The 20,488-nt window shown below is 47.9% G+C and overlaps 1 protein-coding gene across 4 annotated transcripts; it reads right to left on the reverse strand.

Moving 5' to 3' along the window:
* Positions 1 to 6: 6 nt before the first annotated feature.
* Positions 7 to 19,205, reverse strand: RHCG (Rh family C glycoprotein). Of its 4 annotated transcripts, none has more exons than XM_025209666.1 (11): positions 18,939 to 19,205; positions 9,777 to 9,963; positions 8,869 to 9,019; positions 6,500 to 6,647; positions 5,552 to 5,718; positions 4,072 to 4,209; positions 3,038 to 3,174; positions 2,349 to 2,473; positions 1,611 to 1,684; positions 1,193 to 1,270; positions 7 to 671 (listed from the first exon to the last, which is right to left on the reverse strand). In XM_025209666.1, exons 1-10 carry the CDS (start codon positions 19,126 to 19,128, stop codon positions 1,202 to 1,204), a joined length of 1,386 nt encoding a protein of 461 aa, XP_025065451.1. In that variant the 5' UTR covers positions 19,129 to 19,205; the 3' UTR covers positions 7 to 671; positions 1,193 to 1,201. The 4 variants fall into 4 exon arrangements, 2 of the variants coding, with proteins under 2 accessions (XP_025065451.1, XP_006028346.1); XM_006028284.2 differs by having other exon boundaries at positions 7 to 721; XR_003095146.1 differs by lacking the exon at positions 1,611 to 1,684.
* Positions 19,206 to 20,488: the final 1,283 nt, after the last annotated feature.

The following is a 20,488-nucleotide window of genomic DNA, read 5'->3' on the forward strand; positions in this document are numbered from 1 at the left end:
CACAGAACTAGGCACCCGGACTTGCATCCTTGGAGCACATCACGTATCTTAGTTTTTGCTGTCTGCAAAATGGGGGTTATGCTGCTTCCCCAGCTTCAGGGGCATTGGTGTATTAATAAAGCACCAGGTATGTGCAAAGGATGATCACCTTCTCACCAGCTGCAGTGAAAGGCTTTCTCTTAGCCCCGAATCAGATCCAGCATTATTAAGCACTTCCCTCCATAACACCCCACTGCCAGCATCGGTGGAGACTCAGGATCTGGCTAACTGTTCAGAGTGAGTCTGGAAAGCTTCAAATGCAGGGGAGCCAGCCAGCTCCCAACTAGCAGACACACAATATAGACACACCCTCTGCTGCTAAAATCTCCCTTGTTTGCTGCCCCTGGCCCTCCACCCCGACCCCAGTGCTAAGAAAGATGCACCCAGCGTCCGTTTCAAACCTCTGGTTCCTTGCTCTCAGGTAAGCCATGAGAATAGCCGAGTGCACTGCTCCATGTGAACAGGCCTATCCCACACTCTCCCACCTAGGATGGGACCAAAGTAAAAAAAATATGAAGCCCTTTGAGACTCCCATGGAGTATTCCTTGAGCTGGGGCTGCCGCCAGCACCCCCCTTTCCAGGAAGCCGCCGATCACATCACCTCTCTGGAGACCAAGGAGTCCATATGACACCTGAAGGGATCCCAGAGGGAGAGGTGGGTCAGGTGTTTGTCAGTCATCTCCTAACAATAGGAAGAGAAAGAGCCCCCATTCCAGCTGGCCACCTGTGCCAGCGTCGCCTCCCACAGCAGGGTCCCCCGTCAGGGCTGGCTACAGAGCTGCGGCTTGCAAAATGTCATCACTTTGCTTTGCTGGGCACAGCAGGTGGCACAGAAGCCGTGCCACTTTAGTGCACCAGGGAAATGCTGCTCCCCCCATCACCCACAGACACCTCAGGACCTAGCATTTCTGCCAAGAAACCAAGCTACGGCTGCCAATCCTGGCCCCCAGTGCCTTGGTCTGTTTGTACTTGGAGGGCCTGGTGAGTGGTGCCCTCTGCTTGTCACTCTGTCAGGCAAGGAGGATCCACTACTCTCAGCCTGGGTAGCCCTTGGAAGGGTGAGCTGCTCTGACTGGGATGCCCTCTGCTCACTGGATGTGTCCCCCCTCAGCCTGAGTCCTCCCTCTCAGCCCCTTGTGCCCACTATGCCTACCCAGGCAGGCTAGGGAGATGCTGGCTTGAGGGTGGGATCATGCATGTGGTATAAGCCGCTCTCCTCATCCTCAGGCACCTGCAGAGAGAGCAAAACTTCCATCAGACCCTGGTGTCCTTCCATGATTTTATCACTAGAGTCATCCCAGGCATAGGGGAGCAGCCTGTAAGAAGGCTGAGGAGGAGGTCTACAATGACACCTTCATCCTGCAGACAACAGTGCCACCTTGTGACATACCTTGGGTGATACACAACATGTTGCCCAAGCTGTTTTCAGAGATCAGCCCCCAAGCCCCTCCACCAAGATCTGAAGTTGTGAGCCCCAGCTGCATGGACACCAAATCCCAAACTCTGGTCAGCCAAGGACACTGCTGGAGAGCCCCCTGTCAGAGCCACAAGGACTGTGCCCTGGTGCTCACCTCCCAGTAAACGTCATCCTCAAAGCAGTTCTCATCTGCCGCGTCTCCCCAGATTGGCAGTTTCAGGATGCCCCCTGGAAGCAACAAAGCTGAGTGAAGTGCTCCTGTCACTAAGAACTAAACCATAGCAGGGGTATGACTGAGCCAGCACTGTGCGCCTAGGGACAGGCCGTGCCTCTCCCTCCATCCAGGGTTAGTTTCAGCTCATTCAGCCCTGGCCTCTTCTATTCTCCTTGCCTTGCAAACCAGAAGCATCTTGTTTGTGGCATCATTGTTTCTTAATGAACATCACTTTGCAAGCAGGGAAGCACTTAAAAAGACCATTTCTAGAGCCTGTGCTGCATTATAGCAATATAGGTGATTCTATGGGAAGAAGCTGGGGAAGGACTATTTCCTTGCTTATTATTTGTGACATTTGTGCAGATGTTGGGAATGGAGAAGCACTCCCTCAATCTTAAACCAGCTGCTACCTGAGTGGATCTACAAGAAAACTGTCCTCATAGAAGGGATGGTTTGAGCTAGGATGTCTGCTGTACCCTGGCTGCCCCCGAGGTGGCAGCAGGGAAACACCAAGTGGGAAGATGAAGCTCATCTGATTTCTACAGTTTCTGCAGCCAATTGGAGGCAGGAAAAAAAAGAAGCTGAGACCTGTCCTGTAGCCCAGTGCTGAACTGACTCAACCCCAACTCACCTGCCAACTGACTTGGACTGTGAGCTGCCCCATACCCTTCTACTCACCCACAATGGCCCCCCCAGCAAAGGCCATGGCCAGAGACACAAAGATGCCAGCTGCCTGGTACCCTCCTTGCACCATGGGTGTCCGATTCGCGTAGTCACCAGTGAAGTCAAAGGTTTTGACGAGCCTAGGAGGAACAGAATTGATGAGAAGTGTTTCCAGAGACCTTCCCCTGAGGTGGGGGAGGCAGGAGACCTGCGTCCTCTTGCCTTTGAAGTCACCTGGGCAGCAATGAAGGGACACGCCTGTGTCAGAGAACAGGGGGACTGCAGTGACAGCCAGGCTTCTGGGCATTTGTTCCTTCCCTTTTAGTCCTCTACTGGTTTGGGCTTGGACCAGACTCAGAATGGGAAGAGGTTTTAAAGCAGTGCGACCCAGGTTGGATTCCAGACCCTTTGGATTTGACTTGGGAGTCTGCCCCAGAAAGGCAAGCAAGAGGATGAAACCAGCTGCCCTCTGAGATCTGGATTAAAGGCAGCATTTGGAGTTAGGGAGCTCCCAACGAGACAACTCAGGGGTCAGCTGGAGGAGACCAAATGAACAAACATGACCAGCAGTGCCCTGGGTAGTGACAGGTATGCAGGGCACAGCTGTAGCTACTAATTTCTCACTCCCTTTGCTCCCAACTAGCTCCTCTTCCTCACCAGTCCCTCTGTCACCCCATCCCCACAACAGTTTTGAGCCTTCTTACCCTTCTGATCCATATACACTCTTAGTGGCTGCAGCTGCAGTGATGGCTCCCACAATGCCCCCAATAATCCCTGGCATGCCATGCAGGTTGTGGATGCCACAGGTGTCCTGGATATGCAGCCTGGACTCCAGGAATGGCTGGCAGGGAGGGAGGAAGAGAGAGATTATTTATATCTCTATGGGCTCTGATAAGAGATTTTTCTGGAGGGATTCCCCTCCAGAAAAAATCAGGAGAGGTGAGAAGACAGGAAGCAGAGATGAAGGAGAGGTAGGTTGTATTTAAGTTGCCATTTAACAATAAAAGTTCAAAGTAAAGGTGAAATGGCAAGGTGTGCTTGGCAGACATACCACTCTCTCTTCCCAGATTGGAAGGGACCTAGGGCCATGTCCCTGTGTTTGAGACACCTATTCCTGGCAGAGCTAAGCTGCCAGATCCCTGCTGGATTATAAGTAGTCAAACATGCATCATCCAAAGGGCCCTGAAGTTGTTTAGAAGGCAAGAGCAGAAATGCCAACAAAAGAAGTGGCTCCACTTCTTGCCTACAGGAAGCAACTGGTGGGGGAAAAGGGAAGTATAAAACCCATGCACAGAAACTACTTGAATTCAGTAGCTTAAAGAACTCTGCAGGAAAGCAGAAATGGAGGGATGAAGAAAGCCAGTGAGAGTGGAGCAGTGTGAGGAAGAACTTCAACACAACTATGAAAGAGAGAGCTGGGCAACCCTAGGCTGACCCAACTAAGGCCATGGGCCCTGGAATGGAGGTGCACAGCTTGTGGCCCAAACTGGGAGCAAGGGAGCTAGCTGTGCACTGACGGGTCAGCATTAGAAAGCAGAAAAATCTGCCCCTGATTCTTCCAGGGTTAAATTTACCCTTGTTGGGTGAGGCTACACAGCTTTTAGAGGTCAGCTTATGTGTTTGCAGCCTTTTGGGGGTTTTTTGTTTTTTGTAAGTCAGGACAGCTTAACACATCCTGAGTTAACCTGTTCACACGGTTTAAAGATGCCACACTGAAACAGCTCTGAGCAGCACTTACCGTGAGGTAGACATACCCGACGGTGGACACGATGCCACAGATGAATCCAACGATGAGGGAACCATATGGAGGCAGCATCATCTCAGCACTGGTGCCCACTGCTACACCACCGGCCAGTGTTGCATTCTGGATATGAACCTACACAAGCAGAATACACGTCTCATTGCCTCAGCTCTAAGATAATAGTGTCTGAAGCTATGTTGAACCAATCCAAAGCCGGGCGGGGTGTGTGGAGCAGGACACCTGGCTGTGACAGTGTTCACAAATAAAAAATCTGGGCCCATTTTACTGGTCAGTAGCATTTACTCCCTGCTCCTGGCAAGTCCCTGCTCCTGAATATGCTCTGAAATAGACAGTGTCCACTCCTGATTAAGAGGAAACTAAAGGTGAAGTGTCAAGAGCTGAGAACATCCCGGTTGCTGCCCAGCTACTAGCCTTAGTCTGCACTGGGACAAATACTATCTTAGCTGGGCCCTGCTTTAGCCATAAACATACCACTTTGTGGCCCTGCTCTCACAAACCCACCACCACATGAGTGTGTGTGCTCTCTTTCTCCCTCATAGACACACGTACACACACATAATGCTGTAAGGTCCTGGCTCTCACATAGGTCTGCCCTTGTAGGGATCTATGTGGGGAAGCTCTGTCCCCTATCAGGAGGCTGTTCACACTCCTCTGCTGGCTTATGCCTCTACTCCTTGAAATGCCAATGTTTTCATGGCCCTGCTGTATCACCAAACACACAAGTAATCCCTCAGCTCCACTCCTTTCCCACTCTGGTTTTAATACTGAAGGTTTGCTAAATTACAAACTCTACTGCCATGGTGGTAGCCCCCCAAATGACTCTTGTACCAGGAGCTTTGGGCATTAGGGGCCTTGTCTTTTCAATACCCCATGAAATGCATTACTTCTCAGCACAGGAAAACACACCTGTCTGTCTGCTTCCTCCATCATCTACAGAATCATAGAAAAATACAACTGGAAGGGACCTCAGGAGGTCACCTAGTCCAACCCCCTGCCCAAGGTAGGATCATCCCTATCTAAACCATCCCAGACATTTATCTAACCTTCACTTAAACCTTCCCAGGATGCAGATTCCACAGCTGATCTAGGCAATCTACTTCAGAGCTCAACTCCTGGTTAGATATTTTTTCTTAATATCCAGCCTAAATCTCCTTTTTTTAAGCCCATTATTTCTTCTCCTGTCACTTGCAACCAGAGTGAACAACAGATCCACCTTTTATAACAACTCTTTTTATATTGGAAGATTTAAATCAAATCTCCCCATAGTCTTCTCTTCTCCAGATCAAATAATCCCAATTCTTCCAACCTCTTTTCACAGGTCATGTTTTCAAGACCTCTAATCATGTTCATTGCTCTCCTCTGGACTCTTTCCAGTTTATCCACATCCCTCTTGGAGTGTGGTGCCAGGAATCCTCCTGCCACCACAATGCAGCAGGCATCTCAAGCCCTCACTTACCATGTCAAGCTTGCCTTTCTTCTCTAGCATGCTGGAGAAGGCCACTGTGGTGAGGACACAGGCTGCCAGGGAGCAGTAGGTGTTAATGGCAGCTCTGTGCTGTGCATCCCCATGATTGGACACAGCTGAGTTAAAACTGGGCCAGTACATCCACAAGAAAATGGTACCTGGGAAAGGAAGGGCAAGAGCAGGAAGGTGCAGGGAAAGGACAGAAGAGAAGAAGGGAACAACAAAGGGGTAGGAGGGTAAAAAGAGAGCAAAGGAGATGGTGATTATATGCAGAGGAAGGCTCAAGCCCCTAGCCCCAGATTCCTGGCTCCACCTCCATGGTCATACCTTACCTCTTACTAAAGTGCTCAGACCAGGAACTCTTAGCTGCAATGAGACCTCTCAGGCATCAGCTCTAGCCCACCACCCCAGCCACAGACTGAGAGTACAACTTAGTGCTTAGTGGGCATGTCAACATGTGCACATTTACTGTGCAGTAACTGAAATTACTGAACAATATGGGCGTGTGTCTGCATGTGCACACCCATACTGTGCAGTAAATATTGTGACTTACATCAATGTGAGCGTAAATTTGATACCAGCATCATATAGGTATCAAATTTACACCCGATTAGTAACTGCGCAGTAACATGTGTGTAGATGCCTTACTATGCAATAACATTGTGTGTGGACTGATTTGGGACTAAATTTAGTCCTAAGTCAGTTCACACCCAGTGTTAATGCTCTTTAACACCTGCATGTGTAGACTTCAGCCTATTCCCACTTAGTGCACAGTAAACTTAAGCCGGTGTAAACGCACATGTAGACACGCTCAGTGAGCAGGGAATGGAATAACAAGTTCTTCCCCACTAGGGCACCACGCTGGCCTTACACTGCTTGCAGGCACAGAAGGCTTCTTCCCCACCTTTCAGGATGTCTCTGAGCCCACTGCTAACTCACCAATCATAGCGAAGATGTCTGAGTGGTACACAGAGCCCTGCTTGTCTTTGCTCTGTTCCAGGTTGGGTCGGTACAGAATTCTGGTGACAGTCAGCCCAAAATAAGCCCCAAAGGTATGAATGGTCATGGATCCTCCAGCATCTATAACCTGCAGCCACAGAGAGAAATTCACATCTGAGAAGTAGTCTGTCTGATTGGCCAACTAGCCCTCTGTCCTTCCCGCCTGTGCTTGGCCACTGGGGGATGGGAACAGAAATGTTCCTTATCCTGCTCGCTAAATATGACAGCCACATCCTCCCTATCAGAAGGCAGCAAACCAAAGGGGAATATTTGATCTTTCCATGGTACTGTCCCACAATGGCAACCCTAAATGCAGAATAACCCCGAGGCGCTGGCTTGAGCCTAGGCAGCTAATGGAAAAACACAGGATGTGACTCATATACACAGTGGATGGCTTCTTAGACTCTGGGGGCCTTCTAGCATAGAGACAGTCAGAACCCCAGGCCCGGATCCCTCCCTTATAAACTGTGGAGGGTGCTCAGATATTGGATCCAAAACTCATAGCTGGTCCTTACCTCCAGAAGGGCTGTTAGATCCTAGCTCCCATCACCTCAGAGCTCAGGGGAGATTGGGACATAGCTCTGAGCTTTGTGGTTCCAGACCACCCTGAATAACAAGCTCTAGTTGTCTCTTTGTAGCTCTCTACTCCCCCGCCCCTTCCCCCACCCCTCCAATCTCTCCCTCTTCAATACTGCTGCCTCATGCTCTTGGGGTTTTTTTGCTTTCGTTCCTTCCTTTTCTTCTGTCTCAGGATTCACATGCAGCTGCTGAAATTCTCTGTCTGAGAAAGGGAGCTTTCTGAAGGCATTCTCCCTGGCTGAGTTCATTGCTATCAAGAGGATGAAATATAGGGATAGAAGTAATGGGCAGTCACCCAGAATGTAAAGGGCTGAACTGTCATCCCTACACACACAAACCCCTCTCTGGACCCTTCTATGATTCACTAATGAGGCTGGAGGGAGCTTCAGAGATGGGATTTTAAGGGGATACAGTTGAATTAGTCGTCACAAAGAAACAGAAGTTCCCTTCCTTGCTTATGGGCATGTCTACACGTGCTTTTAAGTGCAACTAATCTTAATACGTATTTGTCTAATGAGCATTAAGGTGATTTAGGTAGGTGTCTACATGTGCTTGTGCTAAGGCACATTAATGTGGTGTGCAGACTGGACTGACTTGGAACTAAAGTTAGTCCCAAGTCAGTCAATATACACAGCAGTAATGTACCTTAACATGTCTACATGTGCATTAAGGTGCTTTATCTATCCACGCATAAATTTGATACCTACATTTGCAGGTATCAAATTTAGGCACAAATAGCCTAAAATCACCATCTTTAAGGTGCATTAAGGGCACACACATATAGACCACACCCTTAATGAGCCTTTAAAATAGCTAATGCACCTTAAATTGGCACATGTAGACACACCCTATAAGCACAATCTTCCTCTCACTACTGGTAGTAATAGTAACACCTTGATGAGCAGCCTTAAATAATCTACTTTCCCTGCCCTGGGTGTTTAGTTTCTCACTACCATTCAGCTGAGCAGGGCAGTCTCACTTCTTGTCCTCCTCTGGATACTCCTGTGCCTTTGTATTCCCAGCACTTGGGGATTTAAGTCACTCAAACTGTGTGCTGGCACTTACTTTAGGTACCATGAAACTGATTTCCTTCATTGGAGGTTTTGTGCCCCTGTCCCCATACCAGACCAGACCCTACTTGCACTTTTTGTGAAAGGGTTTCCCATCCAGACCAGTTCTCTCTTGCCAATAGACTGAGACCCCCCTCACATTGCAAGGAGCCTCTGTGCTCCTTTAACAGACACCTCTCCTACTTTACATCCTGCTCTGATTTTTTTTCAGCAGCAGGTAAAGATAAGAGGAAAATCTCATGGAGGTGTAAAGACAGCAGCAGGCCCTCTGTGTGCAAACTCCCTATTTGCCTTAGGAAAGCCCCACAAGATGGCACCTCATTCTCTTTAGTCACTACCACTGCTTCTAAAACTCTCAGAGATATAAAGCTGGCCGTAAAACAAAGGGAGTGGCCCAAGCTGTTTTATTCATTTTGCTCTGAATTTGAGTGGGTTGATTTTCAAATTGCTTATAAGAGCAAAGAGTTAATGGATCTGGCTTGAGTCAGACACACTGAATAATATGCTACACACAGCTGTGCTGGGCACTGCTACCCCTGAACTGAGCTGCCCTCACCACAGCTCTGCTGGTGCCCCTCATATCTGGCCTCTAGCCCTTGTGCTATTATGCTATGTTTGCTTTACTGGAGAGGAAGGGCAGGAATAGCCCTGAAGCCTTACGTGAAGCAAGTTGAGGAGGATGTACTCGTTCACAGAAAAGAGAGTCACTTGAAACAAAGTCATAATGAGCAGCTGCACGGGGCTGCTCTTGCCCAGGATGGCCCCAAAGGCAACGCAGACAGAACCCACACAGAAATCTGCATTGATCAGGCTGAAAGGGGAAAGAAAACAAGCTGAAGGTTAGTCATGGAAATCCTAGTCCCCTACTCTCATACACACACCTACACTCCCTAGAAAGTTTCCATATTACCAGAACAGAGAAGTGAAGTTGAGCCCAACTTGTGTTTCCCTTGGTCCTTCCCTGAATGGTTTCCTGGACCAGGTCCATTCATGAGAAGGGCTGGAGTCTGCAACATATCTTCAATCCCCTCCTGTAGGGCTGAGGATGAAGTAAGTTATGGGTCTCTTGTCACTGGTTCCCTTGGAAGAGTCCCATTGTGAAGATAAGAGCCCCTGAGCCCTTAGCAAGTATAAAAGGGCGCAGTGAAGTTTTATCAAGTTTAGGGTTTTTTTCCTCCAAACTGCTTTGAGCAATGGAAGTCCCAGCACTGAGAATTCATGGGCTTGGAGAGTTAGAACTTTGCTAGGGATCTGCCAATCTAACCACTCAGCAGTACTCCCAAAAATGCAAACTATTGCTGGGGTGAAAACCAACCAGGGATGCACAGTGTCTTGCAGAGCACCAGAGGTGAAGAGAGCTTCAGGCCAAAGACTGTTTCTTGTGGCATGTGCTCTCTAGAGTCTTTGATGGCCATGCAAGAAAGAAAGATGGGACATACTCTGCTTATCACTTTCTCTCTACCCAGTGCAGGCGCAGAAGGTCCTTGCTGCTTTTTCCCACCTGGGTATCTCCCATGTCGCTGTCTAATCAAGAGATGGCTTTCCCCAATACAAATCCCTTCTCTTACTTTTCTACTCCGATGAGTATCTTTCCATCCTTGAAAGAATGGAACCAGCCCTGCATCAGGATTGCCCACTGGATCCCAAACGAGGCCAGGAGGAAGTTGAACCCAACAGCTCCAAAGCCATAGCGCTGAAGGAATGTCATTAGGAAGCCGAAACCAATAAAGATCATCACGTGGACATCCTGGAAAGCTGTGCCAAGGAAAGGAAATTCATCATGATCACTGTGGGAGGGAGGGTGGACACAAGAGAAGAGGGTGGCAGCAAAAGGCTTCAATGGTCAGCTATTTTGAGGGAAATTTTGAAAAGAAGTCAGATTTATTTTCAAATTTTTTTCTCAGACAACTTTAAATCTGAAACTGAAAACTTTTTTATTTTCAGAAATCCTTTCCTGAAGTTGTTGGTTTTCAGTAAAACATCTTCTGGTAAAAATGACTGAACTTAGTTGTATAAAAATCTTTAAAGAAAAATCTTATAAAAATATATCCCCAAACCAAAAAATATATATATACCAGAAGCACTTAGCAACACATTTCTAGTTTTCTGTGTCTATTTTGGTTGTGAAAACCCAGACAGTTATGACTAAAATGAACATTTTTTATGTTAAGTTTTGCATCGCTTACAAACCCCTTTTTATGGGAAGTAAAAAAATGAAAACCTCTCTCTCTACTTCTGCTCCACAAACATGTTTATGCTGGTTCAGAACCCAACACCTATGATTCTTCTTCTTCCTGCTCTGGGAGATAACCGTTCCTTAATCTCAAGTAAAAGTCAGTCTTAGTGAATGTCTATGGCTGCTCTGCTGGACACTTGTATGAACTAAGCCTGCTGCTCAGTAGATGGCCGTTCCCTGGGGGCAGCTACTTTCACAGGGGAAACGAGCCTCTTGAGAGGAATTCGTGATGCGATAAACCCAGGGTGAATGTTAATGTTGCTTGTTTCTTTCAGATAGCAATCAGCCCCCACCGTCGGTTATACATTAAACCATGACAACCGCTTGTGCAGAGGCCCCTTGACCATAGAGAGAATAGGAGATGGGACGTGGGCCCCTCCACCAGTTCCCTAGGGGAATCCTACAAGAAAATCAACATTCATTGCACTCTGCATCCATGAATGGGTAAACATTCTGCATTGCACAGATATTTTGGGAGCATTTGCTTGAGGCACATAGGCAAAACATTACACAGAAGGCCAGAACACTTGTGGTTTAAATGCTGCAGCACTGTCTACTTGTCTTATAGAGCATGCTAGCTCCCAAAAAATAATTGTGGTGCTTCATGTTGTGGAACCTGGCCTAGGATCTACCACATCTACTGGCTTTTTTTACCTTCTTGCCAGCTCTCAGGGAGAGGCCAGCCACGCTACATGCATTGTCATGGCTAGTTTATGCCTAGTGAATATACACATCTTGTGAGCTGTGGAAAGATGATCCAAGTCAGCTCTCACTGAGATCAGTGGGATTATTTCCATTGCCTTCAGTGGGAGTTGGATCTGGTCTTGAATAAGGCATCGCTCTGCAGGACTTCTTCTTTTGGTCCTTGAGCACTTTACAAGCATTGTCCAGGTGCCTGGGGAAGGGTGACTGGGTGAAACCTTATCACATGGTGCCAGACTGTGGACTTTTCATTTTTTCTTGAAAGAAAATATAATGTCATCAAAATTAGTAAGGAGTCCAGAGCTGCAGGTGGTAAAACCAGTATGTTTCCTTTCTCTTCAACACAGCTCTGCCGGTTTTTACCAGCTGACAGTCCCATCCATGTACATCTGAAGTATCCAGCTGCAAGCACCCAGTTTTATGACAAAGATGCACCAATTTCTGCTCTCACTAGTTAGCTACACTTCTTCTCCAACACAAGCATTAATTATGATATCAGAAGGTCTGCTGCCAATTCAATAACAGATCAACTGACATTTTCCATTTTGGAGAAAATAATATGTACCAAAATCAAGATCTCAAGCAATAATATGGCAAAAATCATAGCATCATAGAGAAGTAGAGCTGGAAGGGACCTCCATGAGTCATCTAGGCACAAGACTCTCAATTCAGAGATTGTGTTATTGGGAGGAGATAATTATATTTGTCATGGCTGGGAAACCCAGTCATGGGCCAGATACTGTGTGAACACAGGCTGGAACATGCAAGTAGTCCTTGCCCCAAAGATCTCACAAGCAAAGAGCTTTGTACTTTGTTCGCATTAGAGATGAACAACTTGTTTGTGTCTCCTGCGGGCACAGCAGGAGCAGTGATGCCATGAAGTCTACATTACTTTGCTGTTTAAGAACTTGGGTTCTGTGGGAGGTAAGTATCTTTTTCTCATTAAGCAACCAGGACTGGTTATTGACAGGATGTGTTTGGGCTTTGGGATTTCTGTCTAGGCTGAAGAATCTTTCATCTCATTCCCCTTGAGAGCAGATGATTTGCCCTCCAGGGAATGTCACCATCTGATTTTAAATTAAAGATTTTTTTTGTGCTGCTAAACAGGACTGAATAGACAGCTCAGGGTACAGACTTCCTCAGAATAGTTACATCCTCAGAATCTGCTTCTCCAGGCTCAGGTTTCATAACTACCATGAAGGGATCATTGTTAGGGCCAAGAGAGAGATTCAGTTTCCCAGGCATGTTCACCCTCTGCTTGCTCCTATCCTGTTAATACCTTCCACTGTTACACAGCCAAGGTCACTTCCATGGGCACTGGCAGTGACAGGGGCATTTGTATAAATGATTCCTTGATGTTCTGACCACTTCAACCTGCTCCAGTTAATGTCTGATGGCACCATGGTAAAAATGCCAGTGCTCAGTCCCCACTAGTTTTCCCATCATTGCCAGGAAGACATTAGCAAATAGCTCAGAGCAGACATAACCTTAGATTAACAGGGCATCCAGTTGATCTGAAGGCTTCTGTGAGTAAATCCTCCTCTGAAAAGCCTAATACTTTGATACAACTGGACTGTTCTTATAAGTTCCCTCGCTTTAAACTATAGTACACTATATTTGTAAAGGAAATCTTCTGTATACTGTAGAATAGTGACTCAGCCCCTGATTCAGTCTTAGAAACAATCATCCCTCGATGAACAGACTTTTCTAAACCACAACTAAGTAGGACGACAGGTACTGTGGAGCAACTCCAGCCACGTGGATCTGTCAGTCATAATGAAAGCCATAAAAGTTTTTGCTCATTGAATAATCCCTGTAGAAACATGAGGAAATGTCCCAGACATGTTGGCAAGCTGCTGGGAGCCAGGAAGTACTGTCATTGGGTGTGGATCAGTTTTTCCCCCGGGAAGCTAGATCCTTTCATCTGAGAATGGGAAGTATTGCCTATCCTGAAACAAGGTGAGGCCAGAAAGTGATAGTCAGTGACCTAGCCTTCACCTTCAGGACAAATCCAGTTTATAACCTGTTGAAGTCAACTGAACAGTCTCAGCCATTCACTCATTCCCTAGCAGGCACTTGCTCACCACTCAACACTCTGGGTATGTCTGTTTGCTTCCCTAGTACTCCTGGGGAAGCTGTTTTTGAGTACAACCCACCCACCTGTTCCCACACTACACATGCCATACCCTGACTTGAGGGAGCAAAACTGGCCTGAGAGCCCCACACCCACATTGGAGATTTCTGTTTCTGGTGTCGTTAAGGGCTGTGGCCATGGGAGTTTGTCCTCAGCATGGTTTCCTTGCCTGTCTTTGAGGTTTGGTGGATATGGAGTGAGAGTGGTACCCTTGAGAAATGGTGGAGATGTATGGAGCCTTGAGTTTACAGCTCCCATTAACTTAGTGAGACTCTGCGTGAGCTCTTGGAGAGGTGGAAGAACACAACCTAGGGAGGAAACAGTACTCTGAGAGCACTTCTGTAGCTTGAGCCTGTTGGGAACAGGCGGGACTGATTTCTGGAAGCTCCAAGGTCAACTGCAGAGGTCACTACATTTCCTGCAGGTATAAAGAAAAAAATTGCAGCAAATTGTCCTGCAGAAGACAGGGTAGATATAGGGTATGTACTGCACCATCCCCTGGGCAGAAGCTGAACAGCTCCAGGGGGCAGAGATACTGTGGAGCTGAGAAAGCTTCCTGCAGTTGAAAATGGGAGAGGGCTGGGATTTTGGATGCTGGGGAACTTAATCCTACACCTCTGCAACATATGGAAATCCTGTGGTGCTCACGTTATCTAACAGTATCTCACACTGCAACATTCTGGCTTCCCAGGTGATATGCCGGAGTGCCTCAGGTCCTCTCACATCCGTTTGCTTAAATGCCAGCCTCATCGTCAGGAGAAAGGGCATTGTGGCTGGCTGTCCCACTGGTCTTGTGCTAAACAATGCAGGGTGGCTCCTCCTTCTCTCAGAGTGACCTGCTGTCCTGGCCCCTTGCTATACTCTGTCCTCCCAGTGGAATTTCCTACCAGTGGAACTGGCGTGAGTCGGCTTCTTCTGGTTACCCGTGTTACTGCTGGTCCTTTTAGGCATGCACCTGCACATGTCTGCCTCTGCCCTCCATGCACCACATCTGTTTTTTCCCAGAGGGCTGACTCCTAACACAGCTCTCTGGGCTATAGGAGGTCTGAGTTCTCCCCTTGTTGAGTGACTTAAAGACTGCTGTCTGCAATACTTGGAGGTCAGTGTTCAGTTCCACAGTTCCTTCTCACTCTTCCCCAATGAGATGTATACCCCCACTTCTAGCTGCCTCCCCTGAAGCTCTACCACCACTGGCCATATCACAGCATGGGGCATGCTTGCTGGATGGTATTTGCCACATTCTTCCCTGGGACACAACTAGGTGGGACCTCACAGGAAATTAGCCTCATGCACCTAGTGCTGGGGTTCATGGAGGATGTGGATGTCTCACCCCCACAGCACTTGATGAAGTGAGCTTAACTTCACAAAAACTTATGCTATACATCTCTGATTCAGTTAGTCTATAAGGTTAAATCTACCCTGTCTTCTGCCTCACTCCACTCCACCATCCTTGAATGCCAGCTAAATTCAGAACAGCTGAGACCTTCTCCCATGCTTCTGGGCTTTGCTAGTTGCCCCCTTCCATCCCTTCTATGACATGTTTCAGGATGTTTTTAAGCCTCCCTCAGAGGCATTGGGTGTTGGCTACAACCAACGCTGGGGACTTTGACTGGGTGTGCTAATGCTCCTGCTGGGACCCAAGCTGGAGGTTCCTGGCTAGAGGGTCTTGACTCTTCACTCAGGATCTGATGGTTCGCCTTATTTGGGGTCAGGAAGGAATTTTACCCCCGGGTCAGATTGATAGTGACTGTGGGGAATTTTGCCTTCCTCTGTAGCAGGGAGCATGGATCTCTTGAGCATATATTGACAACATTTTATAGAAGCAGGATGTCGACTGCCACGGTTCCCTACTTTACCTGTGACAGGTTAAGGTGTTAGGTCTGTGTTGTGTCAGGGTTGAGGGTAGTCTTATGTAGAGTTTAGATTATGGATTGTACAGGTTGGTTTGGATAGGAATGGTCCTGCCTTGGGCAGGAGGTTGGATGAGATGACCTCTGGAGGTCCCTTACACATGCATATTAATGTGATACAATAAACTCCAGCACAAATGTTTCCTGCCTTTGCATTTTGAATAGTTGATCATCCTATCTCACACCTTTCCTGCCCTCACTCTGGTTTTCCACCCCCAACAGCTTATCAGATTTCCATCTGCACTCAGCCTGGGATGCCCACTTATGCTACTGCTCAAAATGTTAAACTAGCACTTAGAGGGTTAATAAGCCAGAATACATACTTGCAGGAGTGAAACAGCTCGAGTTCCCATAGACTACAATGGCTTGGTACAAGAAATAAGTGGTTGTGGTGTGTGCTAGTCCCCAGCTGTTTAATTAGCCAGAATCTGCTCTGAGTGAGCTGCCCGCTGCTTCGGAACAGACACTGTTTGTGAATGCTGCTGAGACTGACCCGTGCTTGTAGCTAGCACTTGCATTTCAGCAAATGAAGCATTGGTTCTGAAAGCTCCAGTGAAGGTGCTAAATACAAAGACAGCCCCTCCGCGCGATTCTTCCCACCTGCCTGAGTGACTGGGGAGGGCCTGGGGAGGTGGAAGGAACAGCTCACATGTGAGTCATATATCACATCTGAGATACCATTGCCCCGTCTCCGGCCCTGGTCAGTCACCTCCCTTAACCTGTCTTGCTGCCCTGCATGAATCAGCCTGTCTGCATATCTTTGATTCATCCCTGGATGGGATACAACTTCCTTGTGGCACCAGCTTTGTAGGCATCTGGTATCAGATGCTGGCTACTGCTTGCCAAGAGTGCTGGCCTCTCCCTTAAGCTTTTTATTGTACTACTTTCTGAGAAAAATACCTGTCACGGGGCCAGTGGCAGAGGATGGTCCTGAAAGCTGGTGTGGGGGGAGAGGGTGACTCCTCCTACCAGAGGGATAAAAGGCAATTGTGGCTGGAGAGGGAAGATCTGGTGCTATTTTTACATTCCCCACCCCAGTCCACCCTCTCAAGGGAGAACATTCTTGCATACTGTCAAGCCATTCCTATGAACATACAGAGTGTGGAAGTCTGGTCTGCAGGTTAGTGAGCTGCTTCTGAGCCTATCTTCATGCAGGACGTATGTGGCAGAGGGGTGCTGAATGTGGAGAAAGAGGGCAGAGAATCCAGGTGTTTGTTTCTCTCTATAAACAGAAGCCTTTTCTCTAACCCCAGCCTAAGAGAGGAGGCAGCAAACAGATACCATCAGGATTCTGGAATCATTGAGATCCTCTTCCTGGAGAGAAAAAGAAGTATATTGCTGGTGTGGAGCTCAGCAACTAGTGCCTGAAAAGCATGTAAGAGGGTTCACACCCTTTATTTTGGTGTTATTCAACCCTGCCAGGAGGAGAGCTCTGCTCTTAAGGAGTATGTGACCTGATGACACCGAGGAAGTCGCTGACAGGATCAGCAGCAGTGGCAGTGACAGTGACATCAACAACAAAAAGGACGGGGAATGAACTGAGATTTTAAAACCTAAAAGGGTTTTTTTGGACCAAGGGACTACAATTGAATTAGGGAAGGGTAGTGGATGGGGGCGCAGGGCCCCAGGGGAATGGGTGTGTTTATTGTAACGCATGCGCAGTTCTTCTTGTGTGATGAAAGGTTTGTGATAAAGAGTCATCTCTTGACCACCAAGGTGGTTTTCCTACTGGCAGAGGAAAACCACAAATGTGGCAGGGGTAGTACCTTCAGCAAGGTAATGCATAGTGAGCTTCCCACTTTCACTTCCAGTGGGAAGATCTCGGCTATATGCTGACTGTATGGAAACGGGAAACTCCTCCCTAGCTTGCTTCTGCAGCCATACAGCTGAGGGCAAGTGAAACTCAGGGGCAATCGAACCCTGGGCCTGCACTTAGGATGCCTACCAAAGGATTTGGAAGTATCTGAAGCCCAGGTAGGGGTGGAGGGTGCTTGCCAGTAGCAGGGATATATATGGTTCTTGAATGATTCACATGGATTTGGAATTGATTTGGCTGATTTGAGTTGGGACACAAGAAATTTTCCTTTAAAAAAAAAAAAGAGTCATCTCTGACAGGTGGGAGGGAACTGATTCCAGAGACAGGGAGATCACTCCAACTTTCCTTTTGAAGCGGTTGTGGGATTTTGAAAAGTAAGAGCTGGAGTACTTTGAAAAGTAAGAGCTGGTGTGCTGTATCCTGAGAAGGATTTGAATAGCAGAAGCAGACATGTTCTGCTTGAAAACATGCTGCCCACCAACACCCTTCCTCCCCTGGCATGTCCCAAGTCATCTCAGACTACATCCATTAAGACAATGCATTCACCTCTGGGGTGAAGAATAGCTTATGTGTGTCCAGTGCATGTCTTACTAGAACCAGTATCTGGAGCCAACAGGCTTGAATTATATAGATATGTGTAGATGCTCACTGTATATATTTATAGTATATATAGTTTATGTGTATATATAAACATCTTGTGTAGATGCTCACTCTATACAGTGCGAGCATCTACACAAGACGTTTAGTGTGGAGCCGACTAATTAGCTCTGCAGTAAAATGTCACCATCTAAACGTGCAGTTCTATTAGGACAGAGAAAACTAATTAGCTCCACCATAGGATAGTAGTGCTAGACACAAGTACTATCCTATGGTGGAGTTCTGTACTCTGCTGCAATGCACATGTAAATGTTGACAGGGCTGGCTGGGCATGAGGGTGCTTCAGTGCAAGGGCAGCCTGCTGGCTAGTCCCACAATGAAGCACCCTCGTGCTCCATCCCAACCCTTTGTAGTATGTTCAGCTGGGTCAGGGCAGCTTTGGGCCGGCAGGCTGATCCCTGGGGCCCCCTGCCAGCCAGGGCTGCTTTGTCCCAGCTCATTGTGCTGCGGTCCCTGGCACATGTGCAAACGCAGCACCCAGGAGCAATAAACTCTGATACAAACTGCGCTGGAGTTTATTCAGCCACATTAATAGCATGTGTAAACACACCCTGTCTCTTCTACAATATAAATAGCTGTCACAATCGATTCTCCTATTGTTTCACATTCTTTCCCACACTTTGATTTTAACGAGAAAGGTAGTGAGCTTCTCTGATGGCCTCCACCAGTTTATCAGGATACCCTGGGGCAGGGCCCAAGGGCTAGAAGCCAGCAGGGTAACATTCCCAACTGTTCCCAGTCCTGCTGTTTCTGCCTCCATGCCCCCATGTTTGTAGCAAGACACATGTATGTGTGTGTGAAAGGATTTCAGCCTCTCCACCCTGAAGTTGTATCCAAACTATAAAGCCAACCAGCCTGACCTAAGTACTCTCTCTCTACAGAAGGTTCAGTGCCTGCTGGTGGGAAGCCCAGGACTGGGATAGCAGGTAGGGCTGTAGATCAGAACTTAGGTACATTGGGAGGGCTACGATGGGAGCTTAAAACTGGGATAGCAGAGGGGTCTCTGGGGTATGACGTAGGGTGGGAGGGTGGGATGTGGGAGGGTGCAGGGCAAATGAATCGCTCAGGAATGCAGTAGCAGGAGCTAATATAGAATGAGACTGAGGTACATAAGCAGACCTGTGGGAGGCATGGGGATGCCTGTGCAGTCCCTGCCTCTGGCTGAGTCCACTTGTCTCAGACATTCATGACCCCAAACCTTCAGTGGCTTCTAATCTCTCTGGTCTCGGCCAATGGCCTGCACATGAGGGTAGCATTTGCGGGCTAGGTACTCACATGGATACCTGTAGTAGAAATCATTCTCTATGTCGCTGGTGATGTTATTTTGTTTCTTCTCCTCCTCCTCCCAGCGTGCACTGGCTTCTGGAGTGAAGCGCACAAACACCCCAAAAAGGATAATCATAGCAACCTCCCAGAGGAGGCAGATGAGAGGCAGCCGCCATCGCATATTTGTGTTCTTTGCCATGGCAGGGCAGCTCAGCTCCCAGTAGAGAGAGCCCACTGGGTCTGGATAGAGTCCAGGCAGTGGGAACAGAACATATGAGCCCTGGTCCCTGGGGAAGCTCAGTTGGTTTATATAAAGTTGGAGATGTGAGGTGTGTCTTGGGGAGCTGCCCACTTTCAGTCCCCCAGGGCGGGATCACATTTTTTGTTGTTGTAGGAGGTTTAATTGACTAGAACTCTCTCTGCTCCTAGCCATGAGAAGGGAGGAGGAGGGGCACATCTCTAGCACCTTCTCACTACTCTGCTCAGGACACGTTATCAAACTCAGATACCTGCTCTGCAGATATAAAAACTGAGGCATCAAGCGAAAGGGTTATACCATGCATCAGAGTTGGGAACAGATCCCTTCAGTCCTCACTCCTGTCCTCCTGCCCCAGCCTAGACCCAATGCCCTCCCAGAGAAGAACCCAGGCACCCTGACTGCCAGCCCGCTGCCCCAGCCACTAGACCCCATTAATTTCCTACAGCAGTGATTCTCAACCAGGGTGCTGTGTCCTTGAGATCCTTTCAAGGATGATATGGGTGCCACACAATACTAGTAGGCGTGCAAGCATGATTCACAAGATGAACCCAGAGGTTTCAAAAAGGTACCCATCATAGCGTTAAAAATATTCTGATCAACTGTGGGCTTTCTGAGTTATTTGCAACAAAAAAATCTGCTGTATTATTTTTCTGTGGTCAAAAAGTGAAGAGCTGGCATTTTCCAAGGTGGGGTTCAAGTCTTAAATGGTTGAGAACCACTGTCCTAGGGGCAGGAACACAACCTTTGTGTCCTGATTTCTGGCCCTTCTGCCTAATCATTACACAGCATTCCCTCCCCCTGTATTGGTTCCATACAGCATGTCCCACTCACCAACCACACCTGGTCTTTGCCTTTTCAGAAGGGATTTGCCTCACTTTCCTCCTTCCCCTTCTCTGCCCCTACCCTGAAAAGCCGGTATCCCTCAAAAGGGAGCAGGGATGACCTTTCAGTTTACACTGGCCTGTGCCCAGCATAGCACTGGCTTCCCACTTGCCTGGCTTCCTTGCCAGAAGCCTCCTTCCCACAGGTTCTGTGACTCACGATAGGGCAGGCGGCCTAGTTAGAGACCCTCCCCATTGTGGGGACAGGAACAAAGGCAGGGAAGGGCAAGTGAAATCTGCCCCACCTTTGTTTTGAGGGTTGAAGTAATTCTTATTGGGTAATTGATCCTTTCCTAGAACTGGATGCCTTTGGTGATGCAGCATAGTATTAATCCTTCCCCACCCAGTTAAACTCAGTGAAGCACTTTTGCAAAGTACCAAAGGCTCCCAGAGGGCTGCCCTTGCTGAGGATCAAGCCA

This window comes from Alligator sinensis, unplaced genomic scaffold (assembly GCF_000455745.1).
Source record: "Alligator sinensis unplaced genomic scaffold, ASM45574v1 scaffold874_1, whole genome shotgun sequence".
Lineage (NCBI taxonomy): Eukaryota > Metazoa > Chordata > Crocodylia > Alligatoridae > Alligator > Alligator sinensis.